The sequence below is a fragment of the Ambystoma mexicanum genome, chromosome 13 (assembly GCF_040938575.1).
Source record: "Ambystoma mexicanum isolate Mex_15411 chromosome 13, UKY_AmexF1_1, whole genome shotgun sequence".
In the NCBI taxonomy this organism is placed as follows: domain Eukaryota; kingdom Metazoa; phylum Chordata; class Amphibia; order Caudata; family Ambystomatidae; genus Ambystoma; species Ambystoma mexicanum.
Window position 1 is genome coordinate 774,225,639 of NC_090938.1, and position 17,274 is coordinate 774,242,912.

At 46.8% G+C, this 17,274-nt stretch overlaps 1 protein-coding gene across 1 annotated transcript in view; it reads left to right on the forward strand.

Moving 5' to 3' along the window:
* The window catches only part of LOC138520567 (E3 ubiquitin-protein ligase TRIM11-like), a 198,631-nt gene that overhangs the window by 82,552 nt on the left and 98,805 nt on the right, over positions 1-17,274 (forward strand). Inside the window, exon 2 of the mRNA XM_069632906.1 lies at positions 16,807-16,902. Coding sequence (XP_069489007.1) covers positions 16,807-16,902 — 96 coding nt within the window. The remainder of the gene's footprint in view (positions 1-16,806; positions 16,903-17,274) is intronic.

Below are 17,274 nucleotides of genomic sequence, written 5' to 3' on the forward strand. Positions count from 1 at the left end.
GGTTACATATGTGTCGTCGGTGGTGTCAACATTCATATTTAATGGGGGAAAGGATATGAGGATTGATGACCTTAGGACCTCTATGAGCAGAGTGTATTCCAAGATGGATGAGCTATGGATTGTAAACCAGTCTATGGGAGCAGTTAGAAGACTGAGGCAGCATTCTCTATAGACTGTACATTAGCCTATGGGGAGCAGCTAGAAGACTGAGGGAGCATTCTCTATAGAATGTACATTAGCCTATGGGAGTACCTAGGAGTCTGAGGGAGCATTCTCTATAGACTGTACAATAGCCTATGGGGAGCAGCTAGAAGACTGAGGGAGCATTCTCTATAGAATGTACATTCGCCTATGGGAGCAGCCAGGAGTCTGAGGGAGCATTCTCTATACACTGTACATTAGCCTATGGGAGCAGATAGAATACTGGGGGAGCATTCTCAAGTTGTCTAAGAAGATGCAGGGCTCTATTCGAATTATCAGACCGTTGGGGGCAGCATGGGCCCTCAAATATTCGGTCATAAGTGCTCAATGAAGCTCGGAAAGAAGAAGGTCAGGAAGGACTGGTCGTTTATTGCGAAAAAGTGTATACGTGATTGGTTGGTACTTATAATAAACACTGCCAAATCGGTTACGGACAAGTTAATTAAAGAACTGACCGAGAAAAGCGATCCCTTAAAAACCAAGATCGCCTTAGACATCTACACTGCTAAACTAATTTCTTTTGAAGCTTCCCTTAAAGAATTCAAAGACACTAATTTGACTAAAAATATCATCAAATTGAAAAAGGATTTACAGGCATTTACACACATTAAGATCTGTCCGTATGTGACAGAGGAATACTTCACAGAAGAATCTAAGCAAGCAAGACGCAATGCTGCCAAACTCCGGTTTCAGAACTCCCAAAGTGGCTAAAACAGATCCTAGGCAGCCTCCAGCACCAATTCGAGCAATAGCTTGGGTAGCTACACACGACCCAACCGACGGGTCCAATTCACCGGACCTGGTCCCAATAACCCCTCTGCAGTTCCTTTTTTAGGACAGCGCGTAAGAGGGCAACAGCAACAATGCTGGCAGAACCAACAACAGTCGCAGGTGGTTATCCCCAGCAGAGGACTCAGCACGAACCCTCCGCTCCTTTCTCCTTAATAGTTAATCAGTCCAAACATACCTTCACTAGATCAGAAGAAGAAATACTTCAAAAAGGGTTGTCCTTTATGCCAACAGCAAGATACGATCCCTTTCAAACTAGGGTTGAGTGTACACAATTGATGAGAAAGATACGCTTGAAACAATTCTATGCTGACATCCTATGAACGGCAAGACGTGACAGGTCTTCGCCCACCCTCTCATTTTCTTCCACCATCTTGTTCCAATTCTGTAGAATCTTGCACATTTGAACAAGCTCTGCTGAAAAAAATATGAGACTTCAAAAGAAACATTCCCTTCATTCATAATAACTGCACTCCCAAACAGCTGGCTGCCTTGACGGACTTAGCTAACAACACAGAAATCACAATAGAGCCTGCTCACAAAGGCGGGGCGATTGTTATCCAAGATACCAGGGAATACAACAAGATGGTACAACTACTGCTTAATGACGCCATCAGCTATAGAATCCTCATTGCCGACCCTACTCCGGCAATACAGCTCCTCATTGCTTCCATCATTGAGGAGGCTGAGTCAGAAGGCTACATTAGCTCTAGGGAAGCAGCTTTCTTCTTGACACCAGCACATCCACGTACACCAGTGATGTATGCTTTACCCAAAATACATAAGGGCCTTCTGCCACCTCCAGGCCGCCCTACTGTGTCTGGGATCAACTCCATTCTCAAAACCCCTGTCACAATACGTGGATTTCTTTATCAAACACGAGATTCCCAAAATGAAGTCATTTGTCAAAGACTCAACAGCCATGCTTATCCTCTTGAATGGCCTCCCTTTTGATCCAGAGCAAGACTGGTTGGTAAAAATGGACATAGAATCCCTCTACACCAAGATCCTGCAGCAAGATACCTTGCATATGCTGCGCAATTTACTAACCTCAGGTATAGAAATCTATGGTGTCCCGGTCGAGTTTATAGCACAGCTAGCTGAACTAGCACTGACTAGAAACTTCTTCCTGTTTAACCAAACCTTTCACCAACAGATCTCGAGGACGGCAATGGCAGCGACTTTCGCTCCCAGTCTAGCCAATTGTGTGTTGACTTCTTTGAACACACTAACATCTATCCACTTACCTATCCATTATATAACCACCTACTAACTTGGCGCTGCTACATTGATGACATTTTTGTGATCTTTAGAGGCAGTAGAGATGATTTGCTTACTTTCCACCACTGGCTTAACGGTTTGAACCCTAATCTCATATTCACACTAGAGATGGATAAACAATAAACCCATTTTCCTGATCTAGCGATTTCTGCATCCAACGGGAGTCTCATCTCCAAGGTCTATAAAAAAAGTATGGACAGGAACTCGCTATTGAGCTGCTCAAGCTACCACCCAAGGGCCCTAAAAGACAATCTTCCGTTCGGCCAGTTCCTCCGCTACCGAAGGCTGTGCACCATCACCACTGACTATACTTCTCAGACCAAAGCCCTAAAAAAACAACTTACAGAATGGGGTTATCCTTGCAAGAGTGTACAACAAACATACAAAAGGGCCAAGAACATCCCTAGATCAGTCACTTTGGAACAGCACAGAAAAGCGGAAGATGAGACATACATTACAGCTATATTCAGCTATTCACCTTTGCTGAATAAAATCAAAAGAGAAATCAAAAAACTATGGCCCATTCTGAACACTGGGACTGGTACCCTACCAGAACCTCGATTCGCTCTCAAAAGATGATCCAATGTGAGGGATAAACTTGTTAAAAGCCTTCCTTCACCCATTCCTGGTCCAATCACACAGGCTGCACTATGGCACTCCAACCCACCAACAGGACACTCTCCCTGTGGACAGTGTTCTATGTGCAACCAGACCAGAAGATCAACCAGCATCGAGATAGGCTGGCATACCCCTTGGGTGCAGAAAGCATTCACCAACTGCAACACTAAAGGTGTTATATATATATGATCACGTGCCCATGTGGGCTAAAATACATAGGAATGACAGCTCGAGCAGTTAAAACCAGGATGATTGAACAACGGTCCTGTATTAGAACAGGCAAAGCAACAGCTCCCTTGGTCCCCCACTTCTTAGCTGAGGGGCATACAGCAGACAGTTTTGAATGGACCATCTTAGAAAAATTAAAACCACCAGCAAGAGGTGGGAACTACCATGACGTTCTGTTTAGATTTGAAAAAAAATTGATTTTCAAACTAGACACTTCAAGGTCTAAACGAATGTATTAAGTGTCAAGAATTGGCAAACATTCGATGACTGCAACCATGCGGTCTGCCTTCATTTGCCCTTTTCTTTCAGCGACTCAGCTGCGAATTCCACCATGCCGCTGCTAGCATGACCCTCTGACCATACCAGCAGTGGTTTTTTGTCTTTGATTTCTGACTTTGCTACTTTTTCTTTGTCATTTTGATGTGACTAGTTGTTGCTAAACCTCCCCCCCCTTTTTTCCTCTTTTACTCCTATGGCTCAGCAGCAGCCAACACTCCACTGCCAGACTTTGTGACCACACTATCGTGTAATCCCCCTGAGTGCCCGTTTTTCACTGCACATCTAGCCTTTTCTTTTGGCACTAGGATGTGTCTCAGTTACAGACACCCCTCCTTCCCTCATCCTTCATGCTCTCCCTCCCCCCTCCCCACCCTACCCCCCCTTGAGTGTTCCGGATTCACCTTTCATTCTTTGGTCTGTGCAGCGGGCCATTACAACCCACTGTTTATTCCATCCACTACACATTTACTTTCTCTCTGACACGCTCAGCCCCCACTACCCGTGGATGCCATCTGACACCCATGGGCTCAGCCACCAGTCATTACGTGGCCCCACGTGCAATTGTGACAATGTGCTCTCTGATCGGCTCACGGCAATCAAACCGCCTCCTTGCACGCGCAACCAGGAAGTCTTGCTGCCCAGTGCGCGTACTCGCAGAAGATGCGCATCAATCCCGCGCTGCGATCCGCAGGCTGCTATCCTCAGTCCCTGCACCATCTACACGCAGGTGAGCCCCCGAATCTGATCAATAGATGCGCAGTGCGCACACAGCGTTTCACGCACCCAGTGCAAGCATGCTTTGCCAGCCCTCTATGGGCACAGAGACACACTTGACACGCTGTTTCCGATATTAAAACACTTCATTCTTCTTTGCAGTACCTGTTTGGCCACAAGAGCCTCTCTCCTGGCTGAGCACCTTTATTGAACGCTCTGCAAGTCACCAGCAATTAAGGTGGGCATTCTTGATACTTGCCATTTGGGGTGGGTCACCATTAAGCTCACCTAGCTTGCACATATTTTGCTTCCCATGCACTGCCTCACCTTCTCACCCCCCTGACCCCCTGTCCAAGTAGTGTTAGGCACAGCTGTTTTGGCTATCCAGCAAGCAGCCCCACATATTTTTATGGTTCTCCCTTGTGACTTGAGGCACTTATTGCAGTCCCCCCATGCTCTCTGATGTTCAACATAGTTGTGAATTACATCATGAGTCAGCCCATTGGGTCCACTGATTACCTCCCTTTAGTCTATCCATTTTTTGTCTCCTCTACAGGAGACGGAGCAGCCCATCCATATTGTGCTCCATACTTTTTGGCACGTTTTGGAAGACAAATTTGATGATTGATTGAACAAATGGTCCTGAAGAAGATGGTCTGAACATCCTACTCCATCGAAACCGGTCGACCCTCTTGGCCATGGGTGGTACCATGGCCATCTTGTAGATATCGCCAATAACAAGGGGTGATACCTTACAAATAACATTCCACGCTCTTTACTCACATTATGTGAGCCTTTTAAAGTGTATTACACTCACAGACATTGATGTACCAACACCAATTGCCCTTTTAGATGTTAAGAAGATTTACCACTTCAACATGAGGCTTAACCAATATTTCCTTAGGGTAAATAAAACATATACAGAAAATCCCACGGTCATTGGAACACTCATGGAAGCTATTTAGCTGTGCCGGGCAGTGATTCAATTAGCAGCTCTGCCGCACTAAGATATAGTGGAAGTGGTATGGTGTTGTTTTTTATGGTTGCTCCTCATTGCTACATCCCGTGTCCAGAATTCTTCAATGCAGGTCGGGGCGCTTACATTTTTGGTAGATTAAGGGACAGTTTTCTTCATACCCTATCCCTATTAGATAGGAGTTGCACCATTCACTGCCTAGGGATAGGCACCCCTGAGTAGGGACAGGGTGTTCTTCTAGTAAAGGCTAGATAGCTACATAACGTTGGTTCCCGATTCCCCCCACCTACACCCAGTTCTAACCAGCATCTCTAGACACCAGTTTGCTATATCTTTTCTCCTATGAACCGTTTGCATTGTGTTATCAGTCTGAGGAAGCATACATTATAGACTGCCCCTTAGCCTATGGGAGCAGCTGGGAGTCTGAAGGAGCATTCTCTATAGACTGTCCATTAGTCTATGGTTGCAGCTGGGAGTCTGAGGGAGCATACATTATAGACTGTCCATTAGCCTATGGGAGCAGCTGGGAGTCTGAGAGAGCATTCTTTATAGACTGTCCCTTAGTGTTTAGATGGATTTCTGAACTCTGACCTGGTGGGCAGAGGTTCAGAAGGCCAGCCTTGTTTCTTTGAACAGGGTAACCTTCTGGACAAGCCAGACCAATCAAGGTAGGATTGGCGGCGGTCAACACTAGGTCTCAGGAGTGGTGAGGGTGATCAAAAGCCCAAAATGAGCACCCACAGCAAGGACACTACAAATTACTCTCTGTCAGGTTTATATCAAAAATACATATACATTTATTAAAGGCCTTTTAAATCAAACACAAGCAAAGATCAGTAGCAATACTTAGACCTACACAACCCTACTATAGAACATATATACAGTTACAGTTGGCCTAAAGGAATGGCACGTAGTAAGAGTCCACAACCTGTAAGAGAAAGGGGCATACAGTGCGGATACACTTTAGGCAATCCTTCACTTATCAAATCCCTACGAAGAGTGGAGCCTAGCGCTCAAAAGTACTTTCAGTGTAGACACACGTGATCATGCAGTAGAGCGAAAAACAGGGTCTGTTGCAGGGGCTGTAGCGGCGCAGGAAGGTGGGTGAGGCAGGGAAGAATAAGTTCCCACTATTTGCAGAGGGTCTCCCCAAGAGAGCAGCACAGGTTCCTTGAGTTGGGAATAGGACGGTAGCACAGGCTACCTCGAGAAAGGGGGGTGGCCTTCAGGAGACACTCGTCTGTAAAAATTGATGCATGCGCCAGGGGCCACCGGTAAGTATTGTAAGTACTCACTGACCCAAGGCGCGCTATGAAAAATAACAGCTGCCACCAGCTCTGTCCAAGGCATATTTGCACTTCTACCAAAAAATCCTTTGAGGGCGTCTAGGGTCTTTGGAAACGAAAGGAAGACCCCAGCGCACTGTACTGTAAGGCACTGGTAACTTGTTGCAAAGAAAATGCAGCAATAGGAAGGACTAAGGGAAACAACGTCTCCCAGTACTGACTGTCTTTAAGGGCATGTCAGTTTCCCCATAACAAAGGGAGTGAATGCCCAGCAGAGTGCAGCAGAAGGCTGTGCTCCACTGGCAAAAGTCAGGCTAGGCTTGTCAGACAACAGCAAAAAGTTAGTTGGGGGGTTCACAACTGGAGGGAATATTACACATACATGGGAATCTTTGCTAACACTCACCCCTGCCAGACCAAGGACAGGGGGAACTAATCCACCCCTGGACGAGTCTCATGTTCACGTCGGTTGTTGAACACCTGGCCTATGCTCAATAGTAAAGTCAAACCGTTGCAGGCTTATGGACCACCTGAGCAATTTAGGATTCTCTCCCTTCATGTTCATGAGCCACTTTAAGGGCTTATAGTCAGTTTGCACAGTGAAGTGGGGCCCATAGAGGTAGGGTCTCCACTTCCTTAGGGTCCACACAACAGAGAAACATTATTTCTCTACAGCTCCTATCCCAGTTTCAGAGGCATCTGTCTGCACAATAAAAGGTATTTGGTAATCAGGGGCCCTTAGAACAGGGGCCTGGCACAAGGAGTATTTTAAGCCTTTGAAGGCCTTCCCACTATCCTCAGACCGAGAGACCTTCTTGGGTTTCTTTGGAGTTGTGAGAGCAGTCAGAGGTGCAGCTATGATGTCATAGTCTGCAATGAAGTTTCTGTAATACCCTGTGAGTCCTAAAAAGGCTCTCACCTGGGTTTGTGTAGTAGGGGTAGGCCAGTCTTGTACTGCTTGTACTTTACTGGGTAGAGGCTGTATCCTCCCTCCACCTACTTCATGCCCAAGGTAGACCACTGAACCTTGACCAATCTGCTCTTGGCCTTTATGGTCAAGTGGGCCTTCTGAAGAGCCTGCAACACAATTCTAAGGTGTTTCACATGATCCTCCCAGGTGACACTGAATACTGCTATATCATCCAGATATGCTAGATGGAATTCAACCGATATGGTAGACAGGATTCATCCATCCCATTAAGGACATGATTCACAAGCCTCTGAAAAGTGGCAGGTCCATTCTTCAACTGAAAAGGCATTACCCTGAACTGGTGAAGACCCTCTGGAGTTCAGAATGCTGTCTTCTCCTTGGCATGTTCTGCTAGGGCTATTTGCCAATAGCCTGCAGTGAGGTCAAATCTGCTGAGGTACTTGGAGGCACCCAAAGTATACACCAGCTCATCGGTTCTTGGCAAGGGGTGTACATCTGGCTCAGAGGAACCTGCTTTTGGAACCAAAACCACAGGGTTGGACCAAGGACTGCTGGAGGGTTCAATCGCCCCAAGATCTAACATGTGTTGACCTCTGTCTTGATGTAAGATCTTACCTTGTTTGACATCCTGTATCCCCTACATTTGGTAATTACACTCTCCTCTGTGAATGCCATGTTTGCACCAAATTGTCAAACCAGGAGATAGGGAAAACAAGGGGGAGAATTGCCTCAGCAAACTTCTCACCTCAGCTTGTTGAACATAAATAAGATGAGGGGCCACTTTGACAACCTCAATGCAGATGTCTGAAGGACTGCCCTGGAACAGATCAGGAAGAGGTTCTGACTCTTCCTCCTCTAAATCTGAAGCCAACAGCAGTGTAGCTATTTCAACTCTTGGGATGAAAGCCTTCAGCCTATTTACATGTAACACTTTTGGAGCCTGTCCTGCCCATCCAAGGTCCACTAAATGGTTACCCTCACCTAGTGACTCCACCACTGTGTAAGAGCCTGACCATTCCTTATAGGATTCATGATCAGGACTTGCTGGCCTGGTGGGAAGTCCATCAGGGAAGCTTTATGGTCATACCAATGATTCGCCAGAGCTTGCTCAGCCTTCAACTTCTCACTAGGCTGACCCATCTGGAGTACCATTCTTTTTCTGAGTCCTAGCACATCGTTCACTACATTGGTAGTGATAAGGGGAGTAGGCATCTCCCACCCATCCTTGACTACAGCCCAGTGTCCCCTCACAGGGTGACCAAAAAGATGCTCAAAGGGGCTGAAGCCAACACCCTCCTAGGGTACCTCTCTTTAGGCAAACAACAAGCATGGCAACAGAAGATCATATTTTCTTCTTTGGGGCTCTTCCCGAGCCCCTATCATGCTTTTGAGAGTTATATTAAACCTCTCAACTAGACCATTGGTTTCGGGGTGATATGCTGAGGAAAACTTGTAAGTAACCCCAACGTCCTTCCACATTGTCTGCATATACTTTGACATAAAGTTCCTGCCCCTAGGCGACAGAACTTCTTTAGGGAAGGTAACTCTAGTAAGTATGCCAAGTAAAGCTTTTGCAACTGACTTGGCAGTCAAAGTCTTCAATTGGATGGCCTCAGGATACCTGGTGGCATGGTCGACCAGCACCAGGATAAACCTATTGCCTGAGGATGTTTGGGTTTCAAGGGGACCAACAATGTCAATCCCTACCCTCTCAAATGGTACCCCCACAACGGATTGTTGTGCCACTTTTTCCAGATACCTGGCATGTGGCACAACTCCTGCAGTGACTTTCTACTTGCACCCCCATCTTGGGCTAGTAGAAGTGCAGTGCATGGATAACCTTGCCTTGGTTCTCTTGATACCAAGGTGATATCTAATATCAGCCTAAAAAAGGCTAATGCTCTCAGTGAAGGCAATATTCCCGAATGCCAGGAGTACACCAGATGCCCCACAATCCCGGAATTCTCATTTTCTGCAATTACGCTAGAAGAACAGACGGAGGTGGTCAAACATCTGAAAACAACCAGCTGCAGAGGCGATCCATTCTCTGCCATTATAATTAAAACATGCCCCCTTCACTGTTAGAGGCCATTCTCCAATTTGTAAATGCCTGTCAGAAAAACAGTTGTTTGGGGCAAGAAACAGCGCGTTACAGCCAGAAAATAGGCTGTTCTGGGATTAAACTACATTTCCCAGCATGTCTAGGGAATTCAGTAGACCGGGGTTTTCGCGCGATGCAGCAGCTGGCAATTAGGAAGGAATAAATCTCCAACCGCCCGTGCCTCGGTGCAGATAATTAATGATTATGTGCACGGGCGGCAGTGTGGAGAGTTTGTGAACCAGGTTATTTTCTCGGTCGCCGGAGGACTGTTGGGCGTCAGCACGGATTCCAGAATCAAGATAAGCATGCATCCCGGGCCGCGGTGGTGATTTACAAGCGGCTTGGACGTGCTTTGGAAGCAACAGTCTTCAGGGCTCGGGTGTCCTTGTGAGGCGCCGGGCCATCAGCTAAGTGCATTTTCCATGGTGTTCTATTTTATGGCTACGAAACTTTTGAAGTCATTAGTTATGTGTGCGATATAAAGCAGGCTGAATTACTTTGTTCAGGAAGGTCAAGTGTTTCACTAAAAACCAGGAATTAATGTCTAAGCATATGAAAATAAGGACACTGGGTTTGTTTGTTGCATGTATTTCCTGTGCAGCATTTGTTCGTTGCTTCGTTGTGATAATGGGGCCATGAGTCCAATGTGCTTCATCCCAGTGTGTGCTACCATGCTTTATGTGCTAAAGTCTGTTTGGAGCATAAGTGTTCCTAAAAGTTGTGTTCATTACGTTTGAGTTTCTAACACCATGTACGTTGTGTTTAAAGTCAGGTTATGTGTTCTTGCTTATGAAAAGATACTATGAATATGCATATACAGTTTGAAGGACAGGTCAGGTGCAGGATTTATTATATAGTTTTCAACGTACTTATTTAGAGCTATTGTTATAAGTTGTATGTTGTGTTTCCCCCTCCTTTCCTTTGTCATTCCACCCCCTTTCCCTAACTCCTTCTTCCCCCCATTGGCTGCCACGTGGCTCCTTGTGTTACTAGTTCAAGCGCCCATGCTAACCAAGGTGGGAGGGTCGAATCTATTCGGCTTCTGTGGTTCGGGAGAGAGGGTCGAGACCCTTATCCCTTTGCTTGCATTGACAATGCCTCTCTCAAAGAAAGGGTTGTACCAGATGGACTCAAACGCTCTTGGGTTACACCCTTATTAAAAAAAAACAGGTCTCTCTAAAGAGGATCCCTTGAATTATAGACCTATCACGAACTCGGCTTTTCTGATTAAGATCCTGGACCGAGTTGCCTATAAACAAATAGCCAAACACATATAAAGCTACCCTATTCCAAACTGCCGGCAATCAGGCTTCAGAGCACGGCATAGCACGGAAACTGCCCTTCTGGAATTAAAATCTAGGCTCCTTTCTAACATAGATAAGGGAGAAACCACCATGCTCATGCTGCTGGACCTCTCAGCCGCATTCGACCTGGTTGACCACACGTTGTTGGTCACCAGGCTCGAACAAGTGGCAGCATTCTCACCCGAAGCCTCGGAGTGGGTAGCTTCTTTTCTCAAGAATCGGGTTAGTTGTGTTTGCTCAGACACGGCTGAAGCGGACACAATTCCGATCGAGTATGGAGTCCCGCAGGGAGCAAGCCTCTCGCCCTGTTTTTCCAACATCTTCACTGTCCCCTTTTTCTCTATGTTGGTACATGAAAACATCTGGTTCACCAACTTTGCGGATGATACACAATGTATCATCCCTCTGACGGGAGATCATACCTGCGACGAAGAGTGTATGAATAAAGTCTACACCTGCATTGAGAACTGGATGGTGCAAAACGGACTAGCTCTAAACAGAGCAAAAACAGAGCTCATGATTGTGGGATTCCCCAATCGGATCTCCAAGCTTGACCCCAGGTACAGCAAAATCCAGCTTGGTGAAGTTAAAATAGACACACTCAAGAAAGTTAAGTTGCTAGGGGTGATTCTCGATCAACACCTCTCCATGAATGCACATGTGGGAAGTGTATTATCTGGCGCGGCTTATTACTTACAACTCTTTACATATCTCAGACCCATGGTTCCCCAGGCTAATGCAGAAACCTGGCGAGAGCCATAGTAGGTGCCAAAATGGATGACTGTTGAGTCTGCTGACCGGTATCAGCAAAAAGGAAATCAGCAGACTGCAAGTCATTCAAAACGGCGCAGTGAGGGTGGTCACGGGTCTCTCCAGACGGGACCATGTTACACCAGCTAGAAGAGCCCTGCATTGGCTACATGAAGAGGCCAGAATTCAGTAAATCCTCATCCTTATCACTTTCAAGAGCCTCCTGGGTACCATGCCCTGTTACCTTAATGAATTGATTCTGCCCAAGAGTTCCTTACGGGTCCTCAGGTCACAGGAGACAAAAATGCTTATAATCCCGAAAAGCAAGTCCAGGAACGCAGAAAAAGGAGCCTTTGCTATAGCAGCCCAGACTGCCTGGAATCGCCTACTTCTGGACCTAAGGCGGGAAACTGCTCTCTAGGCCTTTAAAAGAAAGCTTACAAATGGCTTTTTGACTAAAGATCATCTGAATTGTAGCTTGACATCCTCAGTCTGCTGACTCTTATTTGTTTCTCGTTGTTTAGTCTTGTCCAGGGCATCATGCCCAAGGGTTCATTGTTGCACAATACAAATGTATTAAAGTAAAGTAAGGTAAAGGGGGACTTCATGTGCCAACTGCAAAAGGATGGGTCATACAGTAAAGGGAACCACCAACATCCCAGGGTCTCCTACTGTAGACTCTGTGGGCTCACTGTAGAGGAGCCCACCTTAACAATAAATCCTGTGCTTCCCAGGAGGTTCACCCTCAAGCTGGGAGCAGGCCTGTCTCCTTACGCCTTCCAAAGATGGGCACTCACGGTGGCCCTTACTGAACTCAACCCTATCAGGACCACCTTCCACCAGCAAACTCTGGAGTTCAGGATGGTCATTTGGATTGAGAATTTCAGGCAACACCTCTTCCTCGTCAGGTTCAGGTGTTTGACCAACAACCTCTATCTCAGTGGTAGGTGAGTTAGGTGGAATGTTCTCTTTCCCTCTTCTCTTTTTTGACTCCTTTAGCCTTGGTTTTCCCCTTTGGCTTGGACTTGGCTTTGGTCTTGTCCAATGCAACCCTTGTTTGTGACCTTGCGCATGGTCTCTCTGCTGTGTCACCCACAAGACCTAAGTCTCTAAGTTCATTCCCTAGCAGGACCTTACCTGGGACTTGTCTCTGAATGCTCACTGGAATCCTGACCATAGTACCATTGATAGTAAGATTTACAGGCATTACTGGGAATTTGAGTAGGTGGCCATCAGCTAACTTGGTGGGTATCAAAGGAGCTGTGGCAAGTTCCTCTTGGTCTACCAAGGTAGAATCCACCACTGTTCTGCTGGCCCCACTATCCCTAAGGGCAGGAGTATCTACTCCATTGGTCAGCACACTGTCCGTAAAGTAGTGCTTGGTATTGTCAGGAATGCTAGCATAAACCTCTGAGACTTTAGACTCCAAGGAACCCAGGGAAACTAGGACTACGTCAGATTCTGTCCCACTGGGGAAGGAGTTTGAGGAGAAGGATGCCCCTGTGATCTCTTCCTCCTTATTGGAGGGGAAGGCCAGACTCACAGAGTGGATCCCCAAGGTTTTGACCTTACATCTGGGATCTCCCTTTACATGGTCATTTGCTCCACAAGCCACACAAGATCCACTGGGTCATAGTGAGGCGTATTATAACCAGAGTTCTGTTTGGAAGGATAACTTCCACTACCTGAACATTCTCTTGGGACTTAACTTTGAATTTGTTTTTGTGGCCCTTTTGGGAGGACGTTTTATCAGATTTCCCCCACACTCCTTATCTCTGGACTCTCCCCACACCCCTCCCCCTCCCTTATGGGACACTGTGTGACACCCATAAATCTGCCAGGGCCAACTCCTTAGGATCTAACTCTTTTGAATTAGCCAAATGCTGCTTAAGCTCAGGGGAACAAGATGCAAAAATATGTTCAAGCTTGACTAAGGAAATCATACTCTCAAAGGTGGAGACCTTATAGCCTTCAACTCAGCCAGTGAAGTTCTTCAAGGAATCAGTAACATAGGACAGCCAAGTGTTACCTTCTTTCTTTGTGTACTCTCTGAATCTTTTTAAGTATTGGGCAGGAGTCTTCCCAAACTTTAAGATGAGAGTCTGCTTTAATTTTGCAATGTCTACTCTTTCAGCCTTTGACATTTCCCTAATAGCATTGCAGCCAGAATGGGGTAGTCGTATGAGCAACCATGCAATCATGTCAGCATCCACAAACTCCTGAACTTCACATGCATACTCAAATGCAGTCAACCAGTCCATAATGTCATTCTTCTCATCATATACACTGAGCAGATCTTTAGGAAACCTTGGATGAGAGTAGGACTCAGACCCATGTCCAGATCCATTGGATGAGCCAATTGAAACCTGAAGCTTGTCCAGTTCAAACTGGAGATCCCTGTCCTTCTGTTTTTCTACCCGCTCTACTTAAAGCTTTGCCATTGTGAATTCAAGCTCCTTCCCCTTAAGCAGTTCTTGCTTCTTGAATTCTAACATGGCCTCAGCATCAGAGCTGGCAGAGGAAACTTGGGACATCACATCATCTCTGTCATCATGGGCACCATAAACAAGTGCAGCGACAGAACTGTCAGTTCTGTCAGTGAGTGCAGCCCCACCACCTTCTTCACTGTCGTCTGAGGTGATGACCTTGAGTTGTGACTCTTGCCAATCCATGATCCTTTGGATCATTTCACTTTTTGTACCTTGAGCAAAACCTCTCTCAGTACACAGCATTCTCAATGTTTCCGATCTAGAAGCTTTTAAGGTTATGTTTGTAACTGTTTCGATATTGTAAGATGGGTCGTTTTCCCTTTACAGTACTTTACTACTAAGGTCACTATGTGTCCTGGGTAAGTATAATCTGAGCACCATTGCCAGTGTGCAACACTGGGTACCTTCGATCCTATCCCACCGCTGTACACCAATTTGATAAGATGGATTTCTGAACTCTGACCTGGTGTTCAGAGGTTCAGAAGGCCAGCCTAGTTTCTTGGAACAGGGTAACATTCTGGACAAGCCAGACCATTCGCATTGGCGGTGGTCAAGACTAGGTCTCGGAAGGGGTGAGGGTGATCGAAAGCCCACAATGAGCTCACACAGCAAGGACACTACAAATTACTCCCAGTCAGGTGTATATAAAAAATACATATACATTTATTAAAGGCCTTTTAAATCAAACACAAGCAAAGATCAGTAGCAATACTTAAACCTACACAACATTACTATAGAACATATATACAGTTACAGTTGGCCTAAAGGAATGGCACATAGTAAGAGTTCACAACCTGTAAGGGAAAGGGGCATACAGTGTGAATATACTTTAGGCAATCCTTCACTTACCAAATCCTAACTCGGAGGCAGTCCAGTCCCTACGAAGAGTGGAGCCTAGCATTCAAAAGTACTTTCAGTATAGACACGCGCAATCGTGCGGTAGGGCGAAAAACAGGGGCTTTAGCGACTCAGGAAGGTGGGTGAGGCAGTGAAGAATAAGTTCCCACCATTAGAGGAGGGTCTCCCTAAGAGGGCAGAACAGGTTCCTTGAGTAGGGAATAGGACGGTAGCACAGGCTACGTCGACAAAGGTGAGTGACCCTCAGGGGTAAAAATGGATGAATGCGCCAGGGGCCACCGATAAGGGTTGCACGTACTCACCGACCCAAGGCGCACTCCGGACCAAACTTTGGCAGTCGAGTCCACTTCGGTTGCCGGTTCAAATGCTGCAATTGTGCGGCTCCGCGGCTTTCAGCTGCTGAGTTCCAGGGAGGATTCTGTGGCGGGACAGTGGCGAATTCTCCTCTTCTGGTGAAGGAATCAGCTTGATTTCACTGCAGCACGTCTCAGGGCAGAGGGGGGCACAGCAGCAGCGCACCCTCGAAGTTCATCACCACGACTGGGTGACACAGTGACCGTGTGCACTTGGGTTCAGGCGTACTCTCCTAATTCCAGACCTAGGGCGCCTAGGTGTATGCAACTCGGCATTAGAGTGCCTTGGACCCAGTGTTTACGATCTCCAAATTCTCAAGTGTCAACTCGAGACGGCAGCGGTTCCAGAGCAAATGTCCTGCGCAAGCTGGTCAGTTTACTGGTTGGCCTAGGAACACTTCTGAGAAGGATCGCTTGCAAGTTAGGATGGAGGTGCCGTAAATAGTTGGTCCCACTATTCAAATGGGTCGAAGCGCCTTTGCAGACCTCCTAAATTCGATCAGAGGGGTCCTGCGGGACAACAGCGGGCTCAGTGTGACAAACCTTCCAGAGGGTCACCAGCGGTTCCTCCACTCGGCTTCTTGGTTTCAGGATGCTTGGATCCTATCCTAGGTTCAGTGAGAACTCAAGAGATCGACCTGGTATGGGTGTTAGGAGCCTTCTCTTTTCCAGAATCTCCTTTGCGCAAAAACGAAGAGAACCCAATGGGAGATCTGCTCACATACAGGCACACCAGACCTGGACCAATCACAGACCACGGTGGTCCCAGTCATTCCCAGCACACCAGAATCTCTGGCACCCAGGATGTGTATTGTAACTAGACAGTCCAGCCCACATCCTGGAGGTACACACACAAGGCATGCAGAAGCCTGCAAAAGCTTTTGGTTTTGCAGGAAAGTGCATGACCAAATGAGGATTTTCCCAGGTCTGCTCGGCCTGGGGAAGGCAAAGGGACAAGATGGCCAAAGGACATAACGAGCGACCTCGTAGAATGGCCATTTTGGGGCCAAGCTACTGTCCAGGGCCAAACGCAGTAAATGCGAAATGGACCACAAGAAAGTGTTAAAAATCTATGAAAAATAACAGCTGCTACCAGCTCTGTCCAAGGCACATTTGTACGTCTACCAAGAAATCTCTTGAGGGTGTCTAGGGTCTTAGGAAACGAAAGGAAGACCCCAGCACACCATACTGTAAGGTACTTTATGCACTGGTGACATGTTGCAAAGAAATTGCAACAATGGGACGGACTAAGGAAAACAAAGTCTCCCAGTACTGACTGTCTTTAAGGGCATGTGAGCTTCCCTCTAACATAGTGATTGAAAGCCCAGCAGAGTACAGCAGAAGGCTGGGCTCCACTGGCAAAAGTCAGGCTAGGATGATCAGACAACAGCAAATAGTTGGGGGCTTCACAACTGGAGGGTACACATACATGGGAATCTTTCGTAACACTTAGCCTATAGAAGCAGCTGGGAGTCTGAGGAAGCATATGTTGTAGACTGTAAGTGAGTTTAAGTGAATATATTCTTTATAGACTATATACAAGCATAGGGAACCGGCTTGGATGTCATGGGAGCCTTCTGCCATGTTCTGCAGAAATTATTCATTTGCAGGAAATCTTTTGACTAACCAAATGATTTTATTCCTTTAGGATAAACTTTACAGCCACATGAAGCATCTGAAAAAAGAGCTGAAGGACCTGCAGGAGTGGGGAGAGGAAGAAAGCAGGAAAGCATCCGAGCTTGAGGTGAGAGCAATGGCTTCATATATGTGTAGAGAGGCTCAGGGCAGAGAGGCACGAGGGTGCCTATGAGAGTCCATGGAGCAGTGCTGGAGGGGATAGATATGAGACATCCTGAGAGTACAGAGAGCAGAGCTGGAGAGGAGAGGTATGAGACATCCCGAGAGTACAGAGAGCAGAGCTGGACGGGAGAGATACGAGACATCCCCTGAGAGTACAGAGAGCAGAGCTGGACTGGAGAGATACGAGACATCCTCTGAGAGTACAGAGAGCAGAGCTGTAGGGGAGAGAAACGAGACATCCCCTGAGAGTACAGAGAGCAGAGCTGGAGCGGAGAGATACGAGACATCCTGAGAGTACAGGGAGCAGAGCTGGAGG